Source organism: Mucor mucedo, assembly GCF_025094135.1.
Source record: "Mucor mucedo strain NRRL 3635 chromosome Unknown EV154scaffold_80, whole genome shotgun sequence".
Classification (NCBI taxonomy): domain Eukaryota; kingdom Fungi; phylum Mucoromycota; class Mucoromycetes; order Mucorales; family Mucoraceae; genus Mucor; species Mucor mucedo.
This window is the reverse complement of record NW_026252364.1, coordinates 1-26,587: the sequence shown is the minus strand read 5'-3', so window position 1 is coordinate 26,587 and position 26,587 is coordinate 1. Positions and strand designations below refer to the sequence as shown.

At 35.3% G+C, this 26,587-nt stretch overlaps 9 protein-coding genes across 9 annotated transcripts; 5 read left to right on the top strand and 4 right to left on the bottom strand.

The window, feature by feature from the left end:
• Window positions 1-4,433: 4,433 nt before the first annotated feature.
• On the top strand, window positions 4,434-5,740 carry EV154DRAFT_425071 (PIN domain-like protein; the record flags this gene model as incomplete). Its single annotated transcript, XM_051596228.1, has 5 exons — window positions 4,434-4,594; window positions 4,648-4,767; window positions 4,839-4,962; window positions 5,027-5,408; window positions 5,478-5,740. 5 exons carry the CDS (start codon window positions 4,434-4,436, stop codon window positions 5,738-5,740), a joined length of 1,050 nt encoding a protein of 349 aa, XP_051455213.1.
• Window positions 5,741-7,537: 1,797 nt separating this feature from the next.
• EV154DRAFT_425029 (uncharacterized protein) lies at window positions 7,538-8,455 on the bottom strand (the record flags this gene model as incomplete). Its single annotated transcript, XM_051596220.1, has 4 exons — window positions 7,538-7,968; window positions 8,030-8,169; window positions 8,236-8,324; window positions 8,375-8,455. The coding sequence occupies 4 exons, from the start codon at window positions 8,453-8,455 to the stop codon at window positions 7,538-7,540; spliced, it is 741 nt and encodes a 246-aa protein (XP_051455212.1).
• A 964-nt stretch (window positions 8,456-9,419) lies between these two features.
• EV154DRAFT_516488 (uncharacterized protein) lies at window positions 9,420-11,857 on the top strand. The gene is made up of 4 exons (XM_051602396.1): window positions 9,420-10,055; window positions 10,130-10,413; window positions 10,477-10,574; window positions 10,650-11,857. The coding sequence occupies exons 1-4, from the start codon at window positions 9,440-9,442 to the stop codon at window positions 11,725-11,727; spliced, it is 2,076 nt and encodes a 691-aa protein (XP_051455211.1). The 5' UTR covers window positions 9,420-9,439; the 3' UTR covers window positions 11,728-11,857.
• Window positions 11,702-13,061, bottom strand: EV154DRAFT_516487 (uncharacterized protein). Its single transcript, XM_051602395.1, has 2 exons — window positions 12,332-13,061; window positions 11,702-12,265 (listed from the first exon to the last, which is right to left on the bottom strand). Exons 1-2 carry the CDS (start codon window positions 13,032-13,034, stop codon window positions 11,838-11,840), a joined length of 1,131 nt encoding a protein of 376 aa, XP_051455210.1. The 5' UTR covers window positions 13,035-13,061; the 3' UTR covers window positions 11,702-11,837.
• A 1,022-nt stretch (window positions 13,062-14,083) lies between these two features.
• EV154DRAFT_516482 (histidine phosphatase superfamily) lies at window positions 14,084-15,899 on the top strand. Its single transcript, XM_051602394.1, has 9 exons — window positions 14,084-14,161; window positions 14,235-14,260; window positions 14,320-14,527; window positions 14,582-14,662; window positions 14,724-14,879; window positions 14,950-15,134; window positions 15,227-15,464; window positions 15,525-15,569; window positions 15,633-15,899. Exons 1-9 carry the CDS (start codon window positions 14,103-14,105, stop codon window positions 15,856-15,858), a joined length of 1,224 nt encoding a protein of 407 aa, XP_051455209.1. The 5' UTR covers window positions 14,084-14,102; the 3' UTR covers window positions 15,859-15,899.
• Window positions 15,900-16,170: 271 nt separating this feature from the next.
• EV154DRAFT_425032 (uncharacterized protein) lies at window positions 16,171-17,260 on the top strand (the record flags this gene model as incomplete). The annotated part of the gene is made up of 2 exons (XM_051596221.1): window positions 16,171-16,207; window positions 16,290-17,260. The coding sequence occupies 2 exons, from the start codon at window positions 16,171-16,173 to the stop codon at window positions 17,258-17,260; spliced, it is 1,008 nt and encodes a 335-aa protein (XP_051455208.1).
• A 113-nt stretch (window positions 17,261-17,373) lies between these two features.
• Window positions 17,374-18,118, bottom strand: EV154DRAFT_516479 (uncharacterized protein). The gene is made up of 3 exons (XM_051602393.1): window positions 18,046-18,118; window positions 17,829-17,984; window positions 17,374-17,776 (listed from the first exon to the last, which is right to left on the bottom strand). Exons 1-3 carry the CDS (start codon window positions 18,098-18,100, stop codon window positions 17,412-17,414), a joined length of 576 nt encoding a protein of 191 aa, XP_051455207.1. The 5' UTR covers window positions 18,101-18,118; the 3' UTR covers window positions 17,374-17,411.
• Window positions 18,119-18,689: 571 nt separating this feature from the next.
• On the top strand, window positions 18,690-20,734 carry EV154DRAFT_544778 (ribosomal protein L1-like protein). Its single transcript, XM_051604622.1, has 6 exons — window positions 18,690-19,157; window positions 19,217-19,306; window positions 19,380-19,478; window positions 19,541-19,600; window positions 19,783-20,275; window positions 20,356-20,734. Exons 1-6 carry the CDS (start codon window positions 18,710-18,712, stop codon window positions 20,675-20,677), a joined length of 1,512 nt encoding a protein of 503 aa, XP_051455206.1. The 5' UTR covers window positions 18,690-18,709; the 3' UTR covers window positions 20,678-20,734.
• Window positions 20,735-23,185: 2,451 nt separating this feature from the next.
• Window positions 23,186-24,516, bottom strand: EV154DRAFT_604503 (uncharacterized protein; the record flags this gene model as incomplete). The annotated part of the gene is made up of 2 exons (XM_051607404.1): window positions 23,186-23,253; window positions 23,829-24,516. The coding sequence occupies 2 exons, from the start codon at window positions 24,514-24,516 to the stop codon at window positions 23,186-23,188; spliced, it is 756 nt and encodes a 251-aa protein (XP_051455205.1).
• Window positions 24,517-26,587: the final 2,071 nt, after the last annotated feature.

Here is a 26,587-nt window from a genome sequence, read left to right as displayed (position 1 = left end):
GAGCTTCGATCGATGCTCGCTCGGCTAAAATGTCGATAGTAGTAACTTTAAAGTTAAGGTCCTTGAAAGACTACAGATGGCATTTCCCCTTGATTATAATCTTTTCTTCCCTTTACCATTTTTTTTTATTTATGCTCTAATAATTCCAACTAAAATGCTTTGGACTTTTATTTAATTGTACAACCAACAAACACATTTACCATAGAAAATGATACAGTGTTGCACACTATGCCCAACTAAGCCAAATTTTTACAGCAACCATAGTAACATGACGTAGCAGAATTAATTTAAACTTTCATGTTCAAAAATTCAAATGTATTATAATTATAGATGCAGTAATAGTTTGATTTAATTATCCGAATTTGGTGTTAAGGCTGGTGAAAAAAAAAGTTTTCTTTTTCTTTTTCCAACTTCTATTTCAATAAATAACAATTTTATTATCATAAATTTCTGTAATTAACATCACTTTGACGTGCACTTTGTGTAATAAAAAGGGCGAGCGAGTTCGAGCTATCGTATTTGCAACCGAGCCGAGCTTAAGAAACTTCGAGCGAGCTCGAGCTGCAGAAAAACGCATCCGAGCGAGCTTCGACTGGAACACGATCGAAGCTCGCTCGAGAGTTTCGATCTTCATTCCGAACACTAAGCAGGATCATACCAAGGTTCTTCAGGACGATCATCACGTGCAATACGCAATCTATCAACATGAACAAGTGACTTTAACGGTTCACCAGCAAGGATTTGTAATTTATACGTACCAAAATCATGAAAAACTTCTACTACAATAAAAGGACCTTTGAATTTTGGCTCTAAACCATAACGACCTTCATGAGTGAGCATAACCATATCACCAGGTTTGAAAGTGATTTTGTTTATAGCAGCACTTCAACGAATTTTGTCTTTTTCAGCCATAGCCTTGAGTCTAAATTCAGCGGCGGCACGATGCTGGCCTAAATGAGCGAGTTCACGAGAGGTAATATCAGCAACAGTACGAAGATCATTGAAAGTAGCATTATCAATATAAGGATGTAAAACATCACCAGGAAGACGAGGTTCACGACCATACGTTATGTAGTAAAAGTAGACTTTAAGAGAGAATAGTTTTACAGAAAAAAATAGATAAAAAACAAAGAGAATACAATTATAAGTCTTGTCGATTTATTTGTATAAAAATTGATTAAGAGCTAACTAGACGGGCAGGTTTGCCCTGATATTTATAGAAGATTGAAGATATTGTGGCTTGTATTTTTGACAGCTCAGATCCATCGTAGTTTTATATGATGGACCATTCATTTGGTTTATTGAAGATCGTAAGATAGCTGTCCTTGATTTATTATTGTTCCTTAAATTCTCTGATCTCTCATTGGTCGGAGCCTAGAGTTGTGTTGTAATGAAGAAATTTCCATAAAGCCGGGTTACTTATTCCCGATCTTTTATCCGTGAAACATCTTTCCTTTTGTAGACAGTAGCATTTATTATGTGGTTTTAGCACACGTTAAATACAATGGGCTAAATCCAGTAGTGGTGTGCAAACGAATACGACATGCCCAGAGAGCAGCATGTACCAAATCATCCCAACGATGAAGAGCGCCATTTGTATATTTACGTAACATTTGTTTAATTACACCATTAAACCTTTCAGCTTTAGCATTTGTACGGGGATGGTAGGCAGAAGTCAACTTGAACTTTGATCCAATTCGTTTGATGTATTCTTGAACAAGACCACTCGTAAAATTAGCTCCTCTGTCGGTGCAAATTTCAGACATTACACCGAAATTCATGACAATCTCTTCATAGATAAAGTCAGCAACAACTTCTTTGGAAGCAACGGGAACAGCACGAGCTACACACCAATTTGTAGCATAATCGACACCTACCAAAAGCCAGCGATTTCCGTTTAGAGTTGTTGGTAAATCCAAAAAATCAAGATGCCAGCGATCAAAAGCAGTAGGAACTTTCAGCGGGTGTATTCATCATGATGAGCAAGACCTTTACGACTATTTACTTGACAAGAAGGGCATACACTAATCCATTGTTGAATATCTAAACGCATAGATGGCCACCAAAAACGAGGGATCAACATTTTAAGCAAAGTTTTGTAACCAGCATGACCAAAAGAATCATGATATCGAGCAACAGTATCAGCACGTTCAGCAAAAGGTAAAAAAGGAACAAGTTTTATACCAGTCTTTGCAACTACAGCGATCTTTCGATACACTTGATTAGCAGTAACAAGAAGGTATTTTTCTTCTTTATCAAGTATGGCTTTGACTTCCGCCGATTTTACCTTTCTCGCGTTTTTGGGAGGAGTAACATGGGCCAGTCACTTCGAAGTTTGACAGGTAATTGTGTCCAAGTAACATACAAATAATCGGGTTACATTGGTTTAACATCAGCGGTAGATTGACTATTGGATTCGAAATTCATGCGAGACAAAATATCAGGAACGGTATTTTCTTTTCCCGGTTTATATAAAATTTCAGGTGAGTATAATTCTAATTCATTGATCCATCTTACTAATCGATTCGGTGGGTTTTCTTTTGAACAAAAATATTGTAAAGGCAAGTGATCAGAATAAACAGTATAACCTTTAGGACAACCTTCAAGATAACAACGCCAGATACGTAGCGCATGTAAGATACCGAGTAGTTCTTTTTCTTGAGCAGGAAGCTTAGATTCAGAGTCAGCAAATTTCTTGAATTCAAAACAAAGTGGATGCCAGGGCAAGTTTGGATCATCATCAGGTTGGAGTAAAGTAACGCCACAACCACGATCGGAAGCGTCAACTTCAATACGGAAAGGTTTGTCCATACGTACAACTTATAAAACAGGACTGGAAGATAATAACTGTTGTATGCGAGCTGTAAATACACCTTAGCTAAAGTAATACGCTTGTGCTACGACGATTGAAGTATTCTCACTGCTGTCATATTTATCATATGTCAGCTGGTAATTTCAGAGTTCACGTTGTCGTATTTGGGTACGATCCACTTAAAGAATAATTAAGCAAATCGTTTAAATAAATAAACTATGAAATTAAAACAACCTTTGATGTTGCATATCAGCATACGCTTGTATACTGCTATACAACTTCTCCTACTTCGAGTACATACTTCTATATTAAAGATTGCATGATTGGCCTAAATACGATATACGAATGACAGTTGGATACAGAATGCTATACCACTGAGTTACGATATCACCGATCGAGACGAGAATCTTCTAAGATCAAAGCAAGAATTATAAGAAAGAGAAACTTAATGTTGAAAGCCTCAACTCTCCTTCTTTAAATAAGATGCTACGAATGAAGCGTTTTAACCTGCACGTTGTAAATAGGCAATAAACAATTCGTTGGTGTTGTCGAAGGCCTGTCAACCAACATTATCGGTTGGCCCAATTTTAATCTCCCCATCACTAGAATTGAATGATTGTAGCCGGTTATTTCGTTGGCTTCCTGGTAAAACACACGAATTCAATAGCACGTTTAGGTGGCATTTATAATTTGGTTCTTGAATCGCTTCCTCACCTAACTCTAAATTTGAGCATAAGTCATCAATACCATTAGCATTCTTCCCGTCAGGTGACTCACTTTTGTGAGTATTAGCCCACCCATATGGAACGACTCTGATACATTGAGTGCAATGCCATTCTCAGCATTGGTCTCTCTGAATACCCTGAACTTGGTGTGAAATGGCGTGAACAGTGTATTATATTTTTTTCCGTTAAGTTGTTTTTGTACAAGGCTAGATTTACATAATCCTTCCGTCTTTTTATTATCATTATCAAATATTTTCAGTTGAGTAGGGTTCCAGTAGGTTATTACTTAAAAATACTTTCCTATATATACCCATAATTGCAACAAAACAACTTAACTCCACCATACAACCCAGTGATTAAAACTCGAAATATGACAGTTATTTAATAGCATGGCTTGGAAGCTTAACAGATAATTCGGAAATCCACGTATGAAGGTAAGTCTTAATTTTCTTAAATACAATGGAATATTTTCTCTCAAACAAAATTTTTTATGGTCAGACGTGATGGTCTTGCACCTGTGTTAATATTAAGGTTATGTGAATGTAATCACACATTTTGCCAAAAAAATAAACCTGAAAAATGCCATGCGTATTCTTACATAATTCGGAATTAGAAATAATCGAGAGTTATTATGATGTAACTACTACCTTTTTGTCAAAAAGGCGTATTGTTTAGATCTTGCATATTATTTGTAATCCTTGATCCATGTGATTATTCATTAGCATTGTATTGTTTATAGCCAGCTCATTGGCAAAAACTTTATTCATTTCCTATAAAAAATGTTTCCTTTTTCTTTTCTTTTTCTTTGCTAATTCCAAAAAGTCTTTTGCTTCTGTGAAAACTAATCTTTTATTTTACTATTAAAAAACATTATACTTTAAATCCGAGTAAAAAAAATGGGTATCAAAGGTCTACTTCCTGTATTGAAACCAGTAGAGAAGGCTATTGTGATCAACGAATATGCCGGTCAGTGTGTCGCAGTGGATGGCTATGGCTGGCTTTATCGTGGTGCTTATGGCTGTGCATATGATCTTGCTCAAGGATTGCAAACGACTTCGTAAGTGACTCTAGAAATTAGTCTAGTAATAATTAATTAACATGACCAAAAAGCTATGTCAAGTTTTTTATGCATCTCGTTAAAATGTTACTTTATAACAACGTAACACCAATTATTGTATTTGATGGCCAACGCTTACCCATCAAAAAACCCGTGCATGATCTCAGGAAAAAGTAATTTAGATCTCATTCTGATTTACCTTGATCTCTGTTTAACATTGCGTTTTTTTGTCTCTCTTGTTTAGAAACCGAAAGGACAATTATGAAAAAGGCGTTCAATTTCACGAAGCAAAAAAAAATAGTCAAGCCGAAAAATATTTTAGGCATGCTATCAACATCACTCCTGAAATGGTTGATAAAGTTATTGAAGTAATATTACTAATATATACATGAAAAAAAAATATAACTACAGCAACTCATGGTATATACATAGGCGCTTGATGAAATAAATGTTCGACACATTGTCGCACCCTTCGAAGCAGATTCGCAAATGACGTACATGTTTCAGAAAAATCAAGTACAAGCAGTAATTACGGAAGATTCCGATTTATTAGTCTTCGGGTGTTCTAAAGTCTTTTATAAATTGGACCGTTATGGAGAAGGTCGACAAATTGTTTATGACGATATTTTTCAGCAAAGTGAACTCGGCATGGGTACTTTTAATCGCGAAATGTTCAGATACATGTGTATTCTTGCTGGATGCGACTATATTTCATCGATTACCGATGGCAACCTAAAAAATGCTCGTTTTATAGCTAGAAAGAGTCGAACTTTCAATGGGGTAAAAAAAAAAAAAAAGATACATATGTTTATTTGTTTATTTGTTTATAAAATATCGTGAGTTTAGATTACAAGATACTTTGAATATGTAATGCCAAAAGAAGCCGATGCGTATTTAAAAAAGTTTAGTAAAGCCAATGCTGCTTTTTTATATCAATTTGTTTTTGATATCGAGACTCAAACTTATGTTCGTTTAAATCCATTGCCAGAAGATATCAAGGTGGATGATTTGGTAGGACTTGGTGATTCTCCCCAAAACCATGATATTCCTATTCTTCAATCAAATAAGGCTAGATACATTGATCCAAAATTATGTAATCATTTGGAAAAGGACGCAAGTATTTACAGCATATGCTTTTTTTTTTAAAAAAAATCGCTGCTAACTTGTTTTAAATATGCGGTTTTAGCCCTTTGTCAGACTAACGGAGGACGAGTTTGATGAGTTTAAGTTTGACGATGAAACAATAGATCAGTTAGAATCTTGCTTGAAAAAGTATGAAACTTCACCAGAACCAAGAAAACGTGCCAACTGGCAAACCACTGATGTTGTAGCGACAGAACTACATCCAGAAAATTTTATTTTCAACGACACAAAAGCATATCCTATTAAAGTCCCACCGCCTAGTAAAGACCGAGTTAAAAAAGAGCATGTAAGCAACGGCAACGCTCATCCTCCACAAAGACTCACAGACTTCGACGAATGGAAATTAATGCATGGTGAGGCCCTTCGTCCTAAACGAAAAAACGAATCAGAGAATCAACACAATTACAAATTCAGAAAAATTTGAATATTGCTCCACCGATCCTTTTATTAATAAAATCTTTATTCATATAAGCCTGGTTTATTATAAATATATATAACTACTGTAGATGTAAAAAATCCCTCATAAATCAGCACCGAAAAGTACTACCAGTTTTATTTTACTGTATTCTTTCGAAGATACTTATATCTGATTTGTCATAGCATTTCAGCTGATGACTTACAGTCTGGTAGTCACTCTTTAAGAATTTTTATCTGAATACTTACATTACCGCTTATCATTTGAACAAATTATCTCAATTATCCACTACACAAAATGGCGGCTTGATTTGTTCTGATATGTCTTACAGTAATCATTAATTTCTATTTTTTTTAATGATTTCTATTTTTGACGGAATAAAAAAAAAAAAAAGCTTTATGACGAGTTACATTGATGTCTTACTATCTGCTAGAATCCTTTCTATGGTTCTTAATGGGATTCAAGTACACAATCTCTTTTTATTGACGATAGTTCAAAGACAAAAGGAGGCAAAATTGTTTTGAGCAAACAAATAGACAAATAAACAAACAAATCATTAACAGCACACGAAATTCATTTTCTTTTGTAAAAATCAAAATTGTGTAAGAAGTTAAATTTATAAAAGCCAGATTCATTTTATGAATGTCATCTAATTTGGCTGTTTGCCATGGTATTGTATATGTTTAAGACAGCGGGGGAGGGGGATAACTATATCCATAATCAGGTTGAGAGGGGACAGGAGAAAGGGAAGATGAAGAAGATATATCAGATGAAGATACATTAGAAGAAGGGCCATTGGATGGGAGAGCATTTGTCGAAGAAGAGCCAGCACAGTTTGGAGGGGGGTAATAGGGATATGAGGGTGGTTTGGATATACTAGGAGTTTCGATATGTTCAGCTTTTGGAGACACAGGGTTTGACGGAGCTGTAGGTTTGAAGGGAGGGGGAGGATAATACGGGTAATTGGCAATAGCATGTTGTTTCTGGCGCTGAAATCTTGCCACCATTTCATTGATTAATGCTATCGAGTCACTTCCCAACTCATAGTAGTGATCGGTCTTTTTCGGGTTAAACATACTAGTGTGAGCATTAATTTCGTTGTCTGCAGAGGAGTGAACTGGAACAAACAGGTAGGAAATATCACTTGGAGGCAACTTTATAAAAGTTTTGGGTCGATGATCACTTCCCAATGCACTCAGCTATAAGTATTTCATATAAAAACAGTTAGTTTATCTTTTTATATCATTTCTTTGCTTGTCATTGTAATTTACCTGTACATAAAAGCATTTGAAGAAAATATCTGGCACTTGAAGCAGTTTTTTCACTCTATTTATGGTCATGCGTTAAATTTTTTTTTTTTTGGATTTCGAGTTTTTTTATGTAAGTTACCTCTGATCACAGCCATTCATGTCTGTCAAATCGCTAATGAAGGTCAATTGGTCGAACGCCTCAGAGATAGTAGCCGAAATCTGATCTCTTGCCATATAAGCAGCAGCCCCAATAGCAGCAGCCCCCAAGACACCAGCAAACAGACCCCATTTCTTTACACTATTGCTGGCACTACTACTACTACTTGTGCCCGCAGTAATCGCTTTTGTAGTCACCGTCGCTGCTGTCACAGCAGCAGCCGAGTTACCTGTATTCCAATATCGTCCAACTTCTTTATTCATCTGGTCGACACTTGACCAAGCTTTATCCGCAACAAAATTTTGATTGATGGAATAAAACGGCGTATCATAAGCAATCATGCCAATAATTTTGGCGCCAAGCAATTCATTGTTTTTATTGTCGTGAAAGCGTAAAATCGTTTCTGCGGCTAGAAAAAACAATTACTTTAAGTGGAATGGACATGAGATTTTGAAAAAAAAGGAACTTACAGACAATGCCACCCATGGAATGACCTAATAGTACAACCATGATTTTCCCGGTACTATTGAACCGTTCAAGCTCCTGCTGTAAAGTGGCAACTTCATTGCACAACCAGGTCGAAAAATTATCTACTGCAACTCGAAGATCTCTACATGAATACATGTCAGACTGTGGGATGGGAGGAAGAGATTTGTTATATTTGGCTGAACTTTACCCAGCCGTTTTATAAGATGGATAAACAATAGCATTCACATCGGCTTTGACTGTGTTTGTAAGAATGGTCTGAAGTCTATTCGGAAAGTCCTGGGTTTACTGTTAATATACTGTCTTTCAACAAAGCTGCAAGTATTTACCTTGAAGCTGGTATCTGAACCTCGAAAACCATGAACAAAAACAAGCAATAACTTGTCTAAATTATCTCGTTCATTACTCATTTTGTCAAATGTTGAATGAAAAAATAAAATTTAAAGTTTTCCATAATAACTCAAATTAGGCACCTGTTCCCGGTAGACTAGCCAAATCCGAACGATTGGGTAGAATCAATATCAATGAATATGCGTCTTTTGGACAAAAGATTCATTTACAGAAGGGGGAGGACCATATCAGATCGGGGAATTCTATTTCAGACACATCATTGTACTCATTGAACACCTGAACAACCACCATTGTATTTGGGTAAGAGAATGTGAGAATCCCATTACATAGAATTAAATCTTTCGATAAAAAAAAAAAAAAAAAAAAAAAAAAAAACAAAAACTGGGGTTAGAAGAAAGAGAGAGAGAGAGAGATATGTTGTATAAATCAATAAAATAGCTCCAGGGCGTAATTGGTATATCTGCTTAACTAATTATTTGTCTCTGATGAAACCGATTGCTATGCTATCATTACAAAAACCTGTTCTGTTGCTTTACACAAAAGCAAAAATAGTACATTGGTTCGAGCTTATATGTTTAAGGCCAGAAATGTATAAATTACAAAAAAGCGCACGGTAGCCTAATTATTTGATAAATGGGATCTAGGTACAGAATCAACTGATTTAAATCAAAAGAAAACGAATATGACATAAGTCTTAAACGTACATATTTGCCTAATGCCCATACACGTAAAGCTGAAAAATAAGACGTGGCTGATATACCTCTTATTTAGATTTGACCCTCTGTCTATACTGTGTAACCTGTAACAAAATAGCAAACATCGTGTTTTAACAAACTAATATATTCAGTGAGAAGAAAATTCAAGGTTTTGTGGGAAAATAATAATAGGTTCTCAAAAGAGCCAAAAAAAACTTATGCATAATAGTATCGCTTTTATCAAAAAACACGTGATGTAAATCCCTACTATAAAAATTAATGGCGTACAAAGGGGTGGAGTTTTTTTTTTCTTTTCTTTAGCTTTTCCTTTCTTTCTTATTCTAGAGAATGTCTTCTACAGAGAATTTTCGTTACCGTGTCTCAGCTGATATTGATTTAAATAATGATCAGTTAGGTACATTAAAGGCTATTGTGGAAACCTTTATTGCCCCACTTAGCAAAGAGCAAGAAGATGCACTTGTGATTAAATTACAAGCTACACATACAGAAGAACAAGTCCGTCAATTTTGTCAATTATCCGCCTCCAGCTTGGAGTCAATCCAAACCACGCGGGGTTTTATTAACCGCACTGTTTTACCTGAAAAGCGCAAAGAACTTTTGATGATCTTGTCTGTTTTATCTACTCGTGCAGGCACATTTGCCCTGACAGGTCATTTCGACGAATTTAAGAATTTATCAATTGCCGATCGTGAAAAGGTTATTTTAAATTGGAAAAATTCGTTTTTACCCCAGTTAAGATTGCTCTACAAGACTTTTCATTCGTTGGCCTGTCATCCTATTTATGCTGCCCATTCGACACAATTGAGCGCCGCTATGCATTTCAACCCAAAATTAGATGCTCAGTATGAAAATATACCGGAACGTTTGCCTATGCTCTCACCCAATGAAATTGGAGAAGATGCTACTTTTGATGTAGTCATCATCGGTAGCGGTGCTGGAGGAGGTATACATATATCATTCATTTTCGAAAAAAAAGTGTGGGGGAAATATAAATAGTAGTAACACATAAAATTTTAGGTGTTGTTGCAAGTAAGGTAGCTCAAGCAGGTAAATCGGTGTTGGTGATCGAAAAAGGTGATTATCATCATGAAGACGAGTTCCTTATGGATGAATCTAAAGCCTTGACAAATCTATATGAACACGGTGGCATTGCACCAAGTTATGAAGGTTCTGTTTCTATTTTTGCTGGTAGTGTATTTGGTGGTGGTACCACAATCAATTGGTGTGCATCTCTTAAACTTCAGCACTTTGTTCGCGAGGAATGGGCCAAAGAAGGCTTGTCCCACTTTGTGTCTCCCAAAGTAAGTCTAGTGATCTCCCCCGCCCACGAGCTATTTTTATTCATTCATTCTAACTATTCACAGTTTTCTCAAGACCTTGATCGTGTCTTTGAACGTATTGGTGCTTCCACAGAAGGTATTGTTCATAACAACTCAAATCAAGTCTTAATTGATGGTTGCAAGTAAGTTTTATTTTTTATACTTTTCCTTAAATTGTATGACTTTTCTTTCTAATATTACAACAATTTTTTTATTAGGGTTCTTGGTTATCCCGTAGCAGATATTCCTCAAAACGTTGGAAATAATGCTCATGATTGTGGCTTTTGCTTTGCCGGTTGTAAAGCCGGTCTCAAGAACGGATCGATGAATACTTGGCTTCGTGATGCCTACGAACATAATGCGAAATTTATGGACAAGACCAAAGTAAACCGTGTACTCATCAAGGGAGGTAAAGTGACAGGTGTTGAGTGTATTGCCAATGACAAGAAGTTTAACATCAAGGCCAGTCAGGTGGTTGTTGCTGCTGGATCATTGCAATCCCCTGGAGTTCTTTTAAGAAGTGGTTTAAAGAACAAGAATATCGGTCGTCATTTAAAAATCCATCCTTGTACGATTACGTTTGGTTACTTTGATCGTCCTATTCGTACATTTGAAGGGTCTATCATGACCGCCGTGAGTACTGTCTCTGAAAGTATCAAGAATGATGGTTATGGTGCTAAGTTGGAAGTGCCTTGTCTCCCCCCTGGTAGTTATTGCTCTGTTATTCCTTGGCGTGGAGCTGCGCATCATAAAGACTTGATGATGCGTTATGATCGTTGTTCACCTATCTTGGTTTTGAGTCGTGATAAGGACTCCACTGGTGTTGTTCGTTATGATGAAAATGATAATTGTGTGGTAGATTATGCTCTTTCAAACCGTGATCGTGAATCCTTGATGGATGGTATTGAACGTTCTCTTAATATCTTGGCTGCTGCTGGTGCACGTGAAATTCATACAGGCCAATTTGGTGTTGAACCTTTCAATTTTAAGGAGGATGAGCCATCTAGAGCAGATAACCCCAGATTTATCCAATGGAAAGCAAGCGTGATCAAGTACGGATTCCCACACGAAGGAGCTGGTGTGTTTTGTGCACATCAAATGGGAAGTAATCGTATGGGTATTTCACCCAAGGTCTCTGTGACTAAGCCTACCGGTGAGACTTGGGAAGTAAAAGATTTATTTGTTGCTGATGCATCCGTATTTCCAACAGCTTCTGGAGTGAATCCAATGGTGACCGTGGAAGCCATTGCTTTACATGTTGCAGATTCTATTTTAAAGAATGAAGCAAAGCTTTAAAATGTTTTTTATTACGAATAAAATAAAAATAAATAATAAAAAAAAAAAAAATAAAAGAAGGGGAAATAATGATATGTACTTTGACAGGTCCTTTCACTTTTTTTTTTCTTTTAATATCTTGTCTTTTTAGGATCAACATTTTCATCTTGATGATCTCCTGTATCTAGTCGTTGTCTTTTGTCATTTGCAGGGGGAGGAATATAGGCGCTTCTATGACGACCAAGCTTTGGAGGGATCTTCCAAAAGTATTGTTTATCTTTCAAAGTACATTTACGAGCACTACGACCCACCTGAGTGTAAGTAGAACGACGCCATTCAACAGGATCCAATTCGCTGTTATAATAGTATAAGTTTTCGGTGGGTGATCCATCAGCCGTCTTTCCTTTACGCTGGATTTCTCCAAAGAAAGGTCTTTCTTTCAACACGGTGCGAATACGTTCAATCCATAAAGCACGAGGTTGTTTAGCATATGTTGGATTTCCTTTTAATATACGCGAGCAAATGTCGCTAATTGGCATGGATGAAGTACGAGAGAATACTAGGGTCCAAAATTAAAAATAAATAAATAAATAAAACAAAATTTGTTAGTGATGAAATTATTTACCAAGTGCATCAATAATAACTTCGGCATAATCGTTCGTATCTTCATCACAGGTCTCTTTCACTTCTTCTTCTTCGATTACAGGTGGGTCAGGAGATAGTTCCTTTTCTTCACTCGATAATGGGTCCTCTGGTACCAATTCAGCTGGATATTCCTCCTCCTCTTCTTCTTCTTGAACTACCTCTTCGGCTTCAGGAGATAATTCTCTGAAAATATCCTTCTTGTTGACAATGATATCGGGTTTGATATTATCAAAATTTATAGGAGAAGGAGGCACTTTAAAGTAAAAGTGATCACCCAAAATATCAATAAAGCTATCGTTCTCTAGTGCTGCTACTTGATGTTGAGCATATTGAATTTGATCTACGCAAGCACCATTGAGGCCAACCACGAGTAATTCAAACTGCTCATTTTCTTTGGAATAGGTAATGGAAACATGAATACGACTGATTTGTCGGTTACGTCTACCAATCTTGACGGTGGAAGCGCCACCTCTACCCAAAGTGACTGATTTATCAAAAGAACCTACAATCACTAAATGTTGACGACGTTGATGTACTGCTTGTTGATTCAATAAAAGAGATGAACCATACAGATTGGAGGTGGCTTCAAGATCATCTGAATTAGTAAACTCTTTATCGTGATAATCAGGACTATCTGGTGCTTGTCCACAAGTCCAATTTTCGTTTGTTAATGCTGTCGTCATGACTACAAAAAAAAAAAAAAAAAAAAAGAGAAATAGAAATAAAAAATTAAATGAAAATAGGGAAAGGGCAAAACAACAAATTAACATGCTTGTCAAACTTTTTTTTTTATTTTTCCTCTTTCATTATTTTACATTGTGTGTTCAATAGGTTCCACTGTATATTTTTTTCTGACTGACTGATATTAAATGAAGACTACAAAAAAAGTTTTTTGTGTGTGTATTTTTTTTCTACACACGTTAATAATAAAAAAAAAACTCAAGCGCGTCATATCAAACTGGGTTATTTTTTTTTTCACTGTCAGTTTAAAATTATAAACATGGAAAGTAGTTGACACTACTTTTATTTCTAGAGTCATTTAACATGCGCATTATATCGATACAATTAAGGTATTATGACAGTAATATTAGCTCACTGCAAGCATATAGTCGGTCATCTTCTTGTACATATAATATTGAATCATGATTGATGGTGCTCATATAAAAAAACAACATAAGGAAGGTTACGTTTTCACGTGGTGTTCATACACAATAAACATAAAAACTGTAAATTAATTAAGTGGTTCATTGTAACAAGAGTGTAACGCGAGATTGGGTGATAATAAACCACAATTTAGTCTTTTTATCATAAATATCACCATTTTTTTTTCTTCTTGACGCGCTTGCCATGTTAAAATTCATCGCGTCAGACGATCTTCTACAATAAAGCATTCATTGGCATTCCCAAGTAGCTATGTAATTGTCCATTGTGTGTGATAACATTCAACCTTTATGGTCAGTTATCCATAACATTTTAATAAATGTCGACTGTATAAATAGAACAGTCAATTCAGGCATAGGTTTAATCTTATAAGGAATTTCATAGTCATATGCAACACTGTTTACTTATGCAAACAATTTTTGCTGTCCGTACAATGATTGATGCTGATGTGATTTTGACATTAATATTGTTATTGTCCCTTTGAATAAGGTTTCAGTTTTCCCCAGATTTTCTATACTCCTCCCCCCACCCAATGTTTAGTCATCGCTTAATTTTCCCGCCCTAATTTTTCTTTTCTTTCTTTGTTCGCCATGTCTGCACAATTGCCTGAATTCACAAAAGAACAATATCCAGCTGATCTGGAATTGAAGTAAACCCCATTTGTCATTTGTCATGTCAAACCACAAACTAACCGGTATAATTTTTTACTTGAACAAAAAAAGGCTATTACAAATAGTCCATCGACACGGTAAGTAAACTTACACGTTATAAGCAAGAACTTGCATACTAAATATTTTTACATATCAGGTGAGCGCTCACCTGTGAGAAGAAGACTTAAGGGTATTATCCCTCCTGTCTGGAACTTATGTGCAGCCAACTCTGCCATGTTTGCTACTATTGCTCAGTTTGAACAGAAAAATGAGATTGTATCTCGCTTAGATGTAGCGCCCGTTGAACGCTTGGTCGAGACAAAAGAAACAGAAAGTCGTTCAGTGCCTATCGAATCAGGTGGATGGTAAAAATAACAAGTATAATAAAAGAAGTAAAGAAAAATAACCTATCCCGATAGCTATTATGGTCAATTGACGAATTTAGGAAGATATAGAATGACAACTTTGGGCCAACGTATCCGACACCAGTACATTGAAAAGTAAAAAAGAAAAAGTTGATATATAGTATGTCGATGCACGATGCTTATTTAGTTATGATAGGTTAAACTTTTTACCTGATGTGTATGATGAGAAAAGCATTTATGTGAGAAGCAGTGATTATATTCGTACGCAGGAATCTGTACAGCAGTTGGTAGCAGGAGGCCTATACCCACAGGATAAGCGACCAAGCGACTTTTTGTTAAAGCTTCGAATCCGGTAGGCCAAAAAAAAAAAAAAAAAAAAGATTAAACTGTGTGTAACTAAGTGATCACTGAAACTGGATTAGAGATCCAAGGGATGATTTAATGTTTCCTAATCCCAACTGTTATCGACTTCGTAAATTGACCAAAGAGTTTAACAAGACTGTGTCGGACATGATGCAAGATAAATTCAAGTCACTTTCCAAGAAATTGGAAAAATATGTTTCTGGTGTTTCCTTGGATAGTCATCCCTCAGCAAATGGAATTTTAGGTAGGTCAAACATGCTCCATTAGGAAATGAAGCCGAACTTACCAAAAAAAAAAAAAAAAATAATAATAATAATCACACATCTATCCCTTCAGACACGCTTGTTGCAGCCAAGGTCCATGGATTCAAGATACCTGCCGATATTACGGATGAGGTGTTTGAGGATTTAGAAGAGATTGTGGTAAAGGAGTGGTTTTATGGCTCTATGAAATCACAGGAAGTACGCCGATTAGGACTGGGTAGATTGATGGGTGTAATAAGAGATCGTATGACTCTTCAAGAACAGGGAAAGAACGATCAGCTAAAGTTGGCGATTTATTCTGGTCATGATACGTTAGTGGTGCACCCTTTATTTATATATTTTTAAACTGAGTCTTTAACTTTCTTTTTTAGTACTGTGGGTCCACTTTTAATCATATTAAACGCATTTGATGATAGGTATATCCAATATATAAACAAAAAAGAATACGTACTAACAAGCTATCATGTGTACATATATAGATGGCCTCCTTTTGGTAGTGCAGTTTTATTCGAACTATTCAAACAAAAGAAAAGCCAACAGCATTTTGTCAGAGTTCGTTATAATGAAAAGACATTAGAGTTACCCGGATGTTCCCAAAAGGGTCAACACAAGGATGGCGACAAGAGTCTTTGCACGCTTGAAGCATTCAACAAAATTGTCAAAGACCAAGTACCGCTTGATTGGGAAAAAGAATGCACAATTTAAAAATTAGGAAGTACAAATTAAAACGATTGGTTTTAAAATTAGATTAGGTGTAACACTTTTTTGCGGGGGCAAATTACAAGTGTTTATAAAATGTGTGTGTGTGTGTGTGTGTGTGTGTGTGTGTGGTGGTGCGCTCGCGCCGTTTATAAAACTTTTTTATTTTCTCTCTCTCTCTCTCTCTCTCTCTCTCTTTCCTTTCCTTCTTATTTACATATATACATAAAAACCCCCCACAGTATGAACTATTCAAATAATATATATTCAGGCAGCCATCATAATAATGATTGGAACTTTATGAATTATTCACAGAACATGAACGAGCCTTTACAGGAACCCGTTGCGTTTGAAGGTAATAAACATATTACAATAAAAAAAGTGGTCATCTTGTTAAAAAGTCGACATGGCGATTAACGTTCATTTCTTTTTACTAGATTTTCAGTTTAGTCTAGGACTTGACCCAGAGTTTGCTATGCCTATTCCACTTGATATGCCACCACCACCACCACCCATGACAGAAAATGAGATATTTTCTGTACAAGATATACCCACACCAATGAATAACGCTGTATTAGATGAACATGATCATAAGGCTTTTAGTCAATTTTTAGATCAATTTTTTGTTGACCCTACGATGCAAATTGATTCACAATTAAACATGTATGAACCACCACCCATGTCACTTAATTATCAAGAATATCATCGTCAAACACATATACTTCAATCTTTGGATGAGCAAAAGAGATATTTCAACCAAAAGGATGAAAAGCCTGGGGTGGTTTACCTTCAGCAAAGCAATAGTATCACAGCACCTTATATAAAACCAGTTTTACGTGAGTCCTCTTCCACCACAACCAGCCCAATAAAGGAAGAGGAATACAGCAATAATGGCACAAGTAGCAGCCCTACCTCTGGTGGTGCCATCAGAAGAGGAAAGCCTCATAAAGAATTATTGACTGAAGAAGAAAAGAGAAGTAATCATATTGCATCAGAGCAAAAGAGACGTAGCATGATTCGATCAGGATTCAAGGATCTGACTGAGATTGTACCTACTCTCAAGAACATTAATAATTCAAAGAGTACCGTATTATTCAAAGCGGTAGATTATGTTAAATATCTTGAAAAGAGAAACAGAAACCTGAGAGAAAAGATCAAAAATCTGGAAGTTCGTGTTGAAGTTGAAGGTCGTATGGGTGTTTTAGGTCGATATAATGGTAACTACCCACAAAAGACAACTGATTCAGTAGCACCTGCTTCTGCGGCTTTACTTCAGCACAAAACTCAGCAAAGACAATTGATGGAATTACAAGAAAAGTTACAACTACATCAAAAGATGATTGCTCAACAGCAAAGAAGATGGAATGATAAAGAAGTAGTAGATAATAAGCCTACTGTGTCTGCTTAAATCCCTTTCCACCCCCCCTCCACACTTTTTAATACCCTTATTATATTCAATAATATTACCTTTTATATATATTTATTTGTATCACCCGTCTCTTTCTCATGTAAAATAAACCTCTTTTTTTTTTATTTCGCTTTTTCACATGCAAGCCTTTTTAATTTGTCACTGGTTCACGTGAATATTTCTTTAAGAGTGCTTTACGTCTATCTTCCCAGTTCTTATTAGTGCTCGTGTCCCCTTCATTATGACTCGTCTCGTCTAATACTGCCATCTTTTTTTTGTTGGTCTCTTCATTTTGCTGGGGTGGGGGTCGATTCCATTGGTAGTACGTAGACGATCTTTTTAAATAACGGGACCCTAACAACGGTCTATCCTCGCCTGTATCGTCTTCTTCTGTATCGCTATCACCACAACATTTGCAACATAGACAACAGCACAATATTCCCATGCCAATCAGAACACCAATAACCACTATACTTGTCAGCACAATCATGATAATACCCAGCGGTAAAGTAGACACTGTGATGATTTAGCCATATATAACACATTTATATTTTCTTTTTTCACTCACTATGACATTGGTGGTAATAATAATCGCCTAAACCGCATGTAGATTTATCTAATGCCCCAAACCATCCACCGCTTACACAGCTCCCAGACCCTCCGCAAAATCCACAACCTTCTTGTGCTATACAAGACCCACAAGTCTGAAACTGACTGCAATCAACTGAAAACAAAAAATTAATTTCCAAAGAGCGTTAGCTATCTTTTCTCTCTCCTTTCCATACCATCGAGACCGGGATTCTGTTGTAAAATTGTATTTGCAATTGCTCGTTTCCACATTATTAAAAAAAAAAAAAACAAAGAACCGAGAAAAAAAGTTATTGTAGGAAAAAACACACAAATTGAATTTTAAACTAGTCACAGCGCATGAAAAAAGTCGACCCATTTGTTGGATATCTATTTATTAAAAGAAAATTGTCCTTTCTTACTTTTTAATGATGGGAACCCGCACGAGTGTATTTTGATTTGTACACCCTTTTGTCACTTGAGAAGAGCTTAAAGTAACAGACTCTTTCTAACACTAATTTTTCATTTGCGCATGCATGTAAACATATTTGAAATTCCGAGTTTGCTACATTCAACACAAAACACTAACAATAAAGATGACCCGTTTGACGTGATAATTTGTATCTGCCCTGATAATATAAAGGTACTGAAACTGATAGAAAACAAAAGGAAAATTAAGCAGGTGTTTCTTTTACCCTTTAAGCTAGATATGAATAGGTCATGCCATATCAGATATGACATTCAAGCCAATTGTTATGTGTTCCTTGAAAAAAAGGGGGAGCAAAAAGGCAGTCAAAAACTCCGCGCACACTCTTCTATGATACAAACCCTGTATGAATTTTTTTTTTTTTTTTAGCTGAACTCCATTGTCAATAATATAGAATGTTTTCACGCACCAGTGCCCGTTGTTTTACACAAGTTCGCAGTTACGCCACTAAAAAGAAGCTCGTTCGTCACAACCCCGATGCTGTTGAACTTTCACAGGCTGTTCAAATTTTAAAAGCATTTGAGGTAGGTAACCCCAGTCATCAAATCGAAGCCCATGTGCAATGTAAAATCGAAAAGTCCACTCCCTTGATTCGTGGATCTATTGTTTTGCCCAAAAATATCAAGCAAGAAGCTACTATTTTAGTGTTTGCCACCGGTAAAAAGGCCGATGAAGCCAGAGCTGCTGGTGCCCACTTTGTGGGTGGTGAGGAATTGATTGAGCAAGTTCAAAATGGTGAATTAAAGTTTGACAAGTGTATTGCCACACCTCAAATGTTTCCCAAGGTTACCAAAATTGCTCGTATTTTGGGTCCCAAGGGCTTAATGCCTACCGTCAAGAAGGGTAAAATTTATGCGTGATTAAAAAAAAAGAGAGAATGAGATATTCATATTTGATCGTAGGCACTGTTACTGACGATATTACCAACACTGTCACTACATCCAAGGGAGCATTTGATTTTAAGGGTGATAAATTTGGTGTTTTGCATACAGGTACATACAACAACAGAGAGAGAAAAGAAAGGATTAAAAAGCATTAATTGCCCAATTTCTTTTTTTTTGGTAGGTATCGGTAAAGTCAATTTTGAAGAAAAGGATATCGAGGCCAATCTCAAGGCAATTCTCGAAGAATTAAAGGTGTTTGGAAAGACCAACAACTTGAAAGGTATATAAAGTGTGTATATCTGCTCTAATTACCATAACTAACATCTCTACTTTCTACTACAGCTTTTATTCAAAACGTAGTTATCTCATCAACCCGTGGACCTGGTATTGTTATTGCTGGTGGTTCTTCTCTTTAGATTGTGTAAAAAAAAAAAATTAATAAAATCTCACCCAATGTACAAAAACCCGGATGCTGAAGTTTAAAATGTGACTCTTGTAAAACTGCCAGGGTAACTTTTTTTTTAGAAGATAATTTTGCTTTCTTCTTTGGAATTATTCTTTATAACTTGCCATGGCCTCATTAGCGTTAAGAAGACTTTGCAGACCTTTAGCTGCACGCAGTTTTAGCACCAGTGCCGTCAAGGCCAGTTCTTCTCATGGCTTATTGAGAATGAAAGAATATTACGATCATACCCTGTCTGAAGATTTAATGGTATTAGGTTATGATCACACTCGTGTTGCACCCCCTACTTCAAGATATCCCGACCTTGAAGCACAAATTAAAAACGCCTTAGAGACAGAACAACAACAACAACAACAAAAAACTGTACAATCTTCCACATATAACCCTGACGCTGTTCGTACTCGTAAAGGTGGTAAACCTGTCAAACCCATTCAACCCCTTAAGAGCGCTAAAGTGATCCCCAGTCTCGATAAAATCACACTTCATGCCATGATTAAGGATTCTATCAACAGCAAGAGTAATTTATTATCTGCCTTTATGGCATTCCAAAGTATCACAGGTATCCGACCTGATGTTGTATATGCAAGAAACTCTGTTGCTAATTGGAAATTACGGTAAATTATACATGTGTGTGTGCGTGAAAGAAAAAAAAGAAAAAGAATTACGATGAACTGACGTTCTCTTTTTTATGTAGTGAGGGTATGCCCGTAGGTGTAAAGGTGACTCTTCGTGGCGAAGAAATGTATCAATTCATGGATAAATTAGTCGAAATTGTTCTTCCTCGTCTTAAAGAATGGCCTGGCCTTTCAATGACAGCTGGTGATGGTAACGGTAATATCGCACTTGGTTTCCCTCCTTCTGCTCTTGCTCTTTTCCCTGAAATTGAAGGCTCATTTGATGTCTACCCCAAAATGACTGGTTTCGATGTCATCTTCAACACCACTGCTTATACAAACACAGATGGTCGTTTATTACTTTCCGCTTTCTCTGTACCATTCACCACTTCTAAGAAATAATCTCCTGCACTTTTTTTTAAAAGATCAAATAAAAAAAAAAATATTAAAAATTTAGACAAAAACAAGAGAGGATGGTTTTCCCAGATTAATTGGAATGTTAAAACGACAGAGGACAGATACTTGTGATATTGTTAGTAAAAGGTTGAAGTCAGCATGCACAACTTGTATAGTATATTAAGTGTGATAGAATAGAAGAGGATCATAGTCTACACAAAAGAGTATCAATTTATACAAATAAAAAGTAATCTTGAACAACTGCAAAATTCATTCAGTCATTTAAAATATACGTTTGTATATATGAAGTGCTGTTTGATATGTATAAATGAGATACTAGAATCTTAAGTCCTTATTATCACTAGTTAGGAGAGTTTATCATTATATCAAAATTATTACTTCAATTATTTTCTGTGTAGATCGGTCCAATGTTTTTAGAAAAGTAAGACTTATTGGATTTAGATCATGAATTATTGACGAAATGTAATAAAACTTATGATATAATACTATGTAAGACTATATCTATACGTTTAGTTTATTCATTCATGCAATGGTTACGGTGATTGGATTACTTGAATAATTGGAATAGATGCTAGAAGATACAGCCAACCCGAGTCAAATATATGATGTGATCTCTAAGATAAAAAAATATGAAAGTTGGTGTATCTGTAGATGATAGGGATTGCACTCTCGATAGTCTTTATTAAAATATACGAAGTATTTTATGACTCAAGACATATTATATAGGCATCAAATACAACAAGTCGTTCATTTATTCCAGATAATATATTCCAAAAATATGATCGCTCGTTGAGGACTGGATTCTCAAATGTCCCATGACGGTATTAGAAATTTAATTGAAAATACGCCTATTGTCTATTTGGCAATTTTTATTTCAGGGATTTATATTCATCCAGCCCTAAATATGTATACAAAGAACTCAACTTATTTGTATAACAATAAGACTTTAGTTTATTTCCACAATACAATAATTCTACTTCGTTAAATTTGTTCTTTTCATGTGGTGATGTAACAAGGCCATAGGTACATTTGAGCTGACAAAAATTCATTCATTTGTGATATAAAGATAAATGCCAAATGTGATAATTATTACAAATAAGACTTTACATCACAAGACTACTCTAATACACCCGAGGAACTCTTGAGATTACGTTTAAAGCAAACAGAGCTTAGGACACTTATATCTTACAGTACAAATCTAAAATAGTGACTATGCACCGGTTTTATTGACATATTTGGTCAATCAATGATAAGTCCAAGATTACACAAGAGGTAGAATACAGCATGTGGAAAAACTCGGTTTAGCACAGTACAAAAAATAAAGATAAAAAACAGGTAAATAAGATTAATAGTGCTTAAAGGCTTTCATTCTTATTAATAATTTTTTAAAACTGAATCCCTTTCTACATTATGGTAGAAGGTAGGGTTTTTATAGTTAATGGGATCTGTGGTTAAAACGGTATCTAATTATTAGTGGAGGTACCATTGGGTGGTATAGTACTTGTCCGATGGTCCCTTAAATTTAAGCAGACATTGCCTTTATAATTGGATTGATTCGTAAACAATGATCTGTATTTATTGTTCTGTCAGAATTGAGAGGACGATGATTCTAGAAAATCTTAAGTCAAATTTAAGTTCTAAAGCAATTGCTCAGAATTTATCATTGATGAGTTCTTTTCATTTATGATATTGTATTTGGTATTTGAGTCGATCATGTGGGATCGACGATTATTCATTTTATTTTATTATATTATAAGTGCAATTTTAGCACTCAGCAGATAGTCTTTTGTATATTTTATTTATTAGAAAAACAACTTCTGAAATTGAAGGTAGCCACTTCAAATTCAAGGCTGTAAAAGGACGGATAATAAAATTTTCTCTTAACTTCATAATTCTTTTTGCTCTTTAATTTCTAACTCTAATGGCACAAATTTAAAATCGGATGTAAATCAAGAAACGCGTTTAAAAAATTCAGACTTCTTACAAAAACGATACAAAAATTTAAGCTAAACCTGGTTAAGCCGAGCACTTGTACTGGTTGTACTTAGTAGAAACCATCAATAAGTTTTCTTGGTTACAGGATCCTACTCGTTTACACTTTACTCTATGTATTACATTATACGCCGTATTTTATAATACCTTTTGAGACCTCTCAATTTTATTCTTATAATTAGTATTTTAAGTCAAGTCGCATTTTAATAAATAACATTTAATAATCATAACTTTCTGCAATTGTCATCACTTTCACGTGCATTTTGTGTAATAAAAAACGCGATCAAGCTCGATCTTTCGTCTGTAAAACCGAGCCGAGCTTGTGGTATCTGACAAAAATAATACACTTTGTGATAATTTGAGTACAAAAGGGTAAAAATATAATATAAAAATAAACAGAAGTAAAGAAATGAGACTCTTTAATCCTTTATTATAAGTTGGAGAGTTTGTCATGATAAAAAAATATGTCCTTTTATATTAAATTAATACTTTAATTAATTTCTACGTAGATCGAATTAACATTTCCAGAGACTGGGAATTGATGGATTTGAGATATAAATCAGTAACGGCTAATAAAATATACTTTATGTAAGCCTATGTTCGTATGTCCGGAATCTTTAGCAGAGAAATCATTTATCCATATAGCAATTGTGATAATATCTGTGGTATTTGACAAAATATTACATAGAAAAGTAATGAGATAAAAGTATATTTTTATTAGGGGTAAAAATAGACTAAAAAAACTCTGCTGCTATGAAATAATTGATCCTTTTTATATTGCACAACTCTCCTGAGTTTTAATGATGAGTCAACCTTTCTGGTTTTGGAGGGTGGGGAAAAATGTTGTAATTTCGCGGGATTTAGTTTAACCGAAGTTTATAGGAAAAACGGTCACTCAGGCATGTACCTCACAGGTGCATGAATTTAATGCAAAGTGAATTTATCTAAATGTTTATTGATTATATTATATATTTTAAAAGAAAAGAAAGAAAGAAAGAAAGAAAATGTCTATAAGTTTTTTTTTTGTAGCAGGCATAAACTGTTCCACGGCATCTTTTAATGATTTGCCGGGCTTTGTTCATGTCTGATGTGATTATTTTGATTTCTTTATCGAGATTGTCAATGCGAACGAAAAAATTAATACCATCGATAATTTTGTAACAGACTGTAAAGAAATGCTCTCCTGTTGAAGAGGTAGAGTAAACTCTTCCGTGTAATTGGTATTGAGAGTTTTTGGTTAATGATATATTTTCTGGAAAATATATGTTGGAGTGGTTAATGTTGGCGTTTTCGCTGTTGCTTGAAAATGATTCATGGCGTCTCACAAAATTGGTGGGATCGGTGATGAAAAGAAAAGGAGGTGTATGAGAGTCAATTATCTCGTTTGTTGCGGTTACCATTCCTTTACAATCAGTTTCGTATGTGCAGGGGAATTTCTTCTCCCTGACAACTAAATGATGTAAAAGAACGGAACAAAATTCTTTTTCTTGCTCCTCCTCCGAGCTACACTCTTGCGTATCTAATAAAAAGTCTCGCATCAAGTCATCAATGTCCAGAAGATCTACAAAACGTGTATCACTGATGTAATTATGTTCGTGATTTTCAGAGCAAAGATGAATGCGGCTCACGTTGTCTTTAAACCCTCCGATTCGTGCTTTAAACTCAACAGACATGTTGTTAAAAAATAACATCAACAGCTCTATAGCACAGGCAGGTTCACCGTCTGTGAATTGGTGTGGGCTGTTATCATCATCGATGGAACTGGGTATTCCCCAAACAAACCCCCTGATCATTGCTGATGCTTCCCTGACAACAAGCTTTTTTTGATCCATGGTTTCAACAGTGGAAGTATACTTTTTGTACGAATCAATTAAAATTGAATTGTACCTGTTGTATTTCAAACCTTCCAAGGAGACAAAAGGCAGGACAGCATTCCACAACAGCTCGAAAGTCGCATCAATGAAGCAAGAATTTTTTCTATTTGCTGCGATCTGAGAAATTCGAGAGATAAAGCTACGAATTAAGAATAAAAATAAAGAAATTTGACGAAGTAAAATTATCAAACTGCAAAAATAAACTAAAGTCTTTATTATACAATAAATTGGGTTCTTTATATACATATTCAGGACTGGCTGAATATCAATCATTAAAGCGAAACCTGTCAAATATACAATAGGCGTATTGTCAATTAAAGATCGAGCATCTCATGGTACCTTCGAGAATCTTGTTATTGACGAGCGATCATATCATTGGATTGTATTATCTGGAATAAATGTATGCACCAAGGCTATAATGTTTCGCCTGATTCGTCCATTTGGACGAATTTTTAGTAAGTGTTTACCCATTTACTCAAAAAAAAAAAAACGAATTGGGTAAATTTACCCATTTACTCGTTTGGACGAATTTTTTAGTAAGTGTTTACCCATTTACCCAAAAAAACGAATTGGGTAAATTTACCCATTTACTCGTTTAGACGAATTTATAGTAAGCGTTAACCCATTTACCCAAAAAAAAAAAAAAAAAAAAAAAAAAAAAACCGGATTAAATGCATAATTAAGGGGGTGTATATTTTAAAATCAGCTCTCCCTTTCAGCCTTCAGCGAAATAAAAAAACTTTCGTTTATACATATTGAATTATTTAATACATTCATTCGTTTGAAAAAATTGGTTTGCAGTTTTAAAAGTTGATTATATATTTTATTTAAAAGAATGAAAGTAAGATTTATTTATATTTTGATACTTGAGGACAAATTGCTATGTAGATGGATTACTACTTAAATGAGCTAAAAAGTAAACGGTACATGGCATAACATGAAGTCATTGATTATTCTGTGTAGGAAGCAACGTATAATCTAAAAACAAGGGAGATAACCAAAGTTTTCTAAATGAATATTAGGTTAGTTTATGATAAGAAGACTCAAAATCGATACGTACTAATTCCTTTTCTAAACAGAGTAGCCGCCACAACGGTAAAAGCAGGAAGCGTAAGTCTGAAGAGATAATTAGAGAAAGGAAAAGCCATAAACAAAAAACACTTACTTATAGCACTGGCGTAGTACACTGCAAGCACGGCCTTTATACACCTGTCTATGCTGATTTTAAAGAGAGATAAGCAAGGGGAGGGACTTCAGAGATGGAATGGTGAGTTTACCAGAGTGTAATTGCAAAAGAAGTAAGCCCAGACGTTTATTCAGTTACATGGTTACGAGAAACAAGAACGAATAGAAGTAATTTTTTTTTTAAAAAAAAACTGATTTATTGAGGTAAAAAGATAAAAAATAGATATTAAAAAAGAAAAAAGGAAAAAGGAAAATGAAAAAGAAAAGGAAAAAAAAAAGACTCCGTTTATATGTACTTTTTAGAGGTTGGTGTTACGACGGAGGGATGACTGGAGGCAGATAATTTTTTTGTATACGCGGCTTCTTGACAACAGGACACTATGACAAATACTCGTCTGCTTCAGGTAAATGGAATGAATGAGTAATTTTAAGTGGATCTCAATTTTTATTCACCCAATCTGGGTAAGTATCCGCCCATAGACGAATGCTCGTCTGCTGCAGGTAAATGGAACGAATAAAGTAATTTTTATTTACCCAATGTGAGTAAGTACTCGCCCATAGACGAATACTCGTCTACTGCAGGTAAATGGAACGAATAAAAAAGCTTAAATTTTTGTGCAACGTTTATATTTTACTCAAAATGAACGAACAGTTACCCCTGGACGAATATTTGCCCTTTTTGAGTAAATGAAGTAATTTTATTTTTTGTGTACCATTGTTTATTTACCCAAAATGAACGGATACTCGCTCACGGACGACTATCCGCTCAGATTTGAACGGATGCTTACCCCCAGACGACTATTCGCCCATTCGTCCGCATTTACTCTGTTTAAGTAAGTTTTTT

What these genes read in the sequence shown, in the direction of transcription:
- EV154DRAFT_516488 (XM_051602396.1), top strand. Translation starts at nt 9,440, where the DNA reads ATGTCTTCTACAGAGAATTTTCGTTACCGTGTCTCAGCTGATATTGAT. An exon ending in CGGTAGCGGTGCTGGAGGAG is followed by an intron (nt 10,056 to 10,129) that starts GTATACATATAT and finishes ATAAAATTTTAG; the next exon opens with GTGTTGTTGCAAGTAAGGTA. An exon ending in GTCTTAATTGATGGTTGCAA is followed by an intron (nt 10,575 to 10,649) that starts GTAAGTTTTATT and finishes TTTTTTTATTAG; the next exon opens with GGTTCTTGGTTATCCCGTAG.
- EV154DRAFT_516487 (XM_051602395.1), bottom strand. Translation starts at nt 13,034, where the DNA reads ATGACGACAGCATTAACAAACGAAAATTGGACTTGTGGACAAGCACCA. An exon ending in AGTTATTATTGATGCACTTG is followed by an intron (nt 12,266 to 12,331) that starts GTAAATAATTTC and finishes TTTGGACCCTAG; the next exon opens with TATTCTCTCGTACTTCATCC.
- EV154DRAFT_516482 (XM_051602394.1), top strand. Translation starts at nt 14,103, where the DNA reads ATGTCTGCACAATTGCCTGAATTCACAAAAGAACAATATCCAGCTGAT. An exon ending in ACAAATAGTCCATCGACACG is followed by an intron (nt 14,261 to 14,319) that starts GTAAGTAAACTT and finishes TTTACATATCAG; the next exon opens with GTGAGCGCTCACCTGTGAGA. An exon ending in ATTTATTCTGGTCATGATAC is followed by an intron (nt 15,465 to 15,524) that starts GTTAGTGGTGCA and finishes TTTCTTTTTTAG; the next exon opens with TACTGTGGGTCCACTTTTAA.
- EV154DRAFT_516479 (XM_051602393.1), bottom strand. Translation starts at nt 18,100, where the DNA reads ATGTGGAAACGAGCAATTGCAAATACAATTTTACAACAGAATCCCGGT. An exon ending in ACAGAATCCCGGTCTCGATG is followed by an intron (nt 17,985 to 18,045) that starts GTATGGAAAGGA and finishes TTTTGTTTTCAG; the next exon opens with TTGATTGCAGTCAGTTTCAG. An exon ending in TTATTACCACCAATGTCATA is followed by an intron (nt 17,777 to 17,828) that starts GTGAGTGAAAAA and finishes AAATCATCACAG; the next exon opens with TGTCTACTTTACCGCTGGGT.
- EV154DRAFT_544778 (XM_051604622.1), top strand. Translation starts at nt 18,710, where the DNA reads ATGTTTTCACGCACCAGTGCCCGTTGTTTTACACAAGTTCGCAGTTAC. An exon ending in TGGTATTGTTATTGCTGGTG is followed by an intron (nt 19,601 to 19,782) that starts GTTCTTCTCTTT and finishes TGGCCTCATTAG; the next exon opens with CGTTAAGAAGACTTTGCAGA. An exon ending in GTTGCTAATTGGAAATTACG is followed by an intron (nt 20,276 to 20,355) that starts GTAAATTATACA and finishes TTTTTTATGTAG; the next exon opens with TGAGGGTATGCCCGTAGGTG.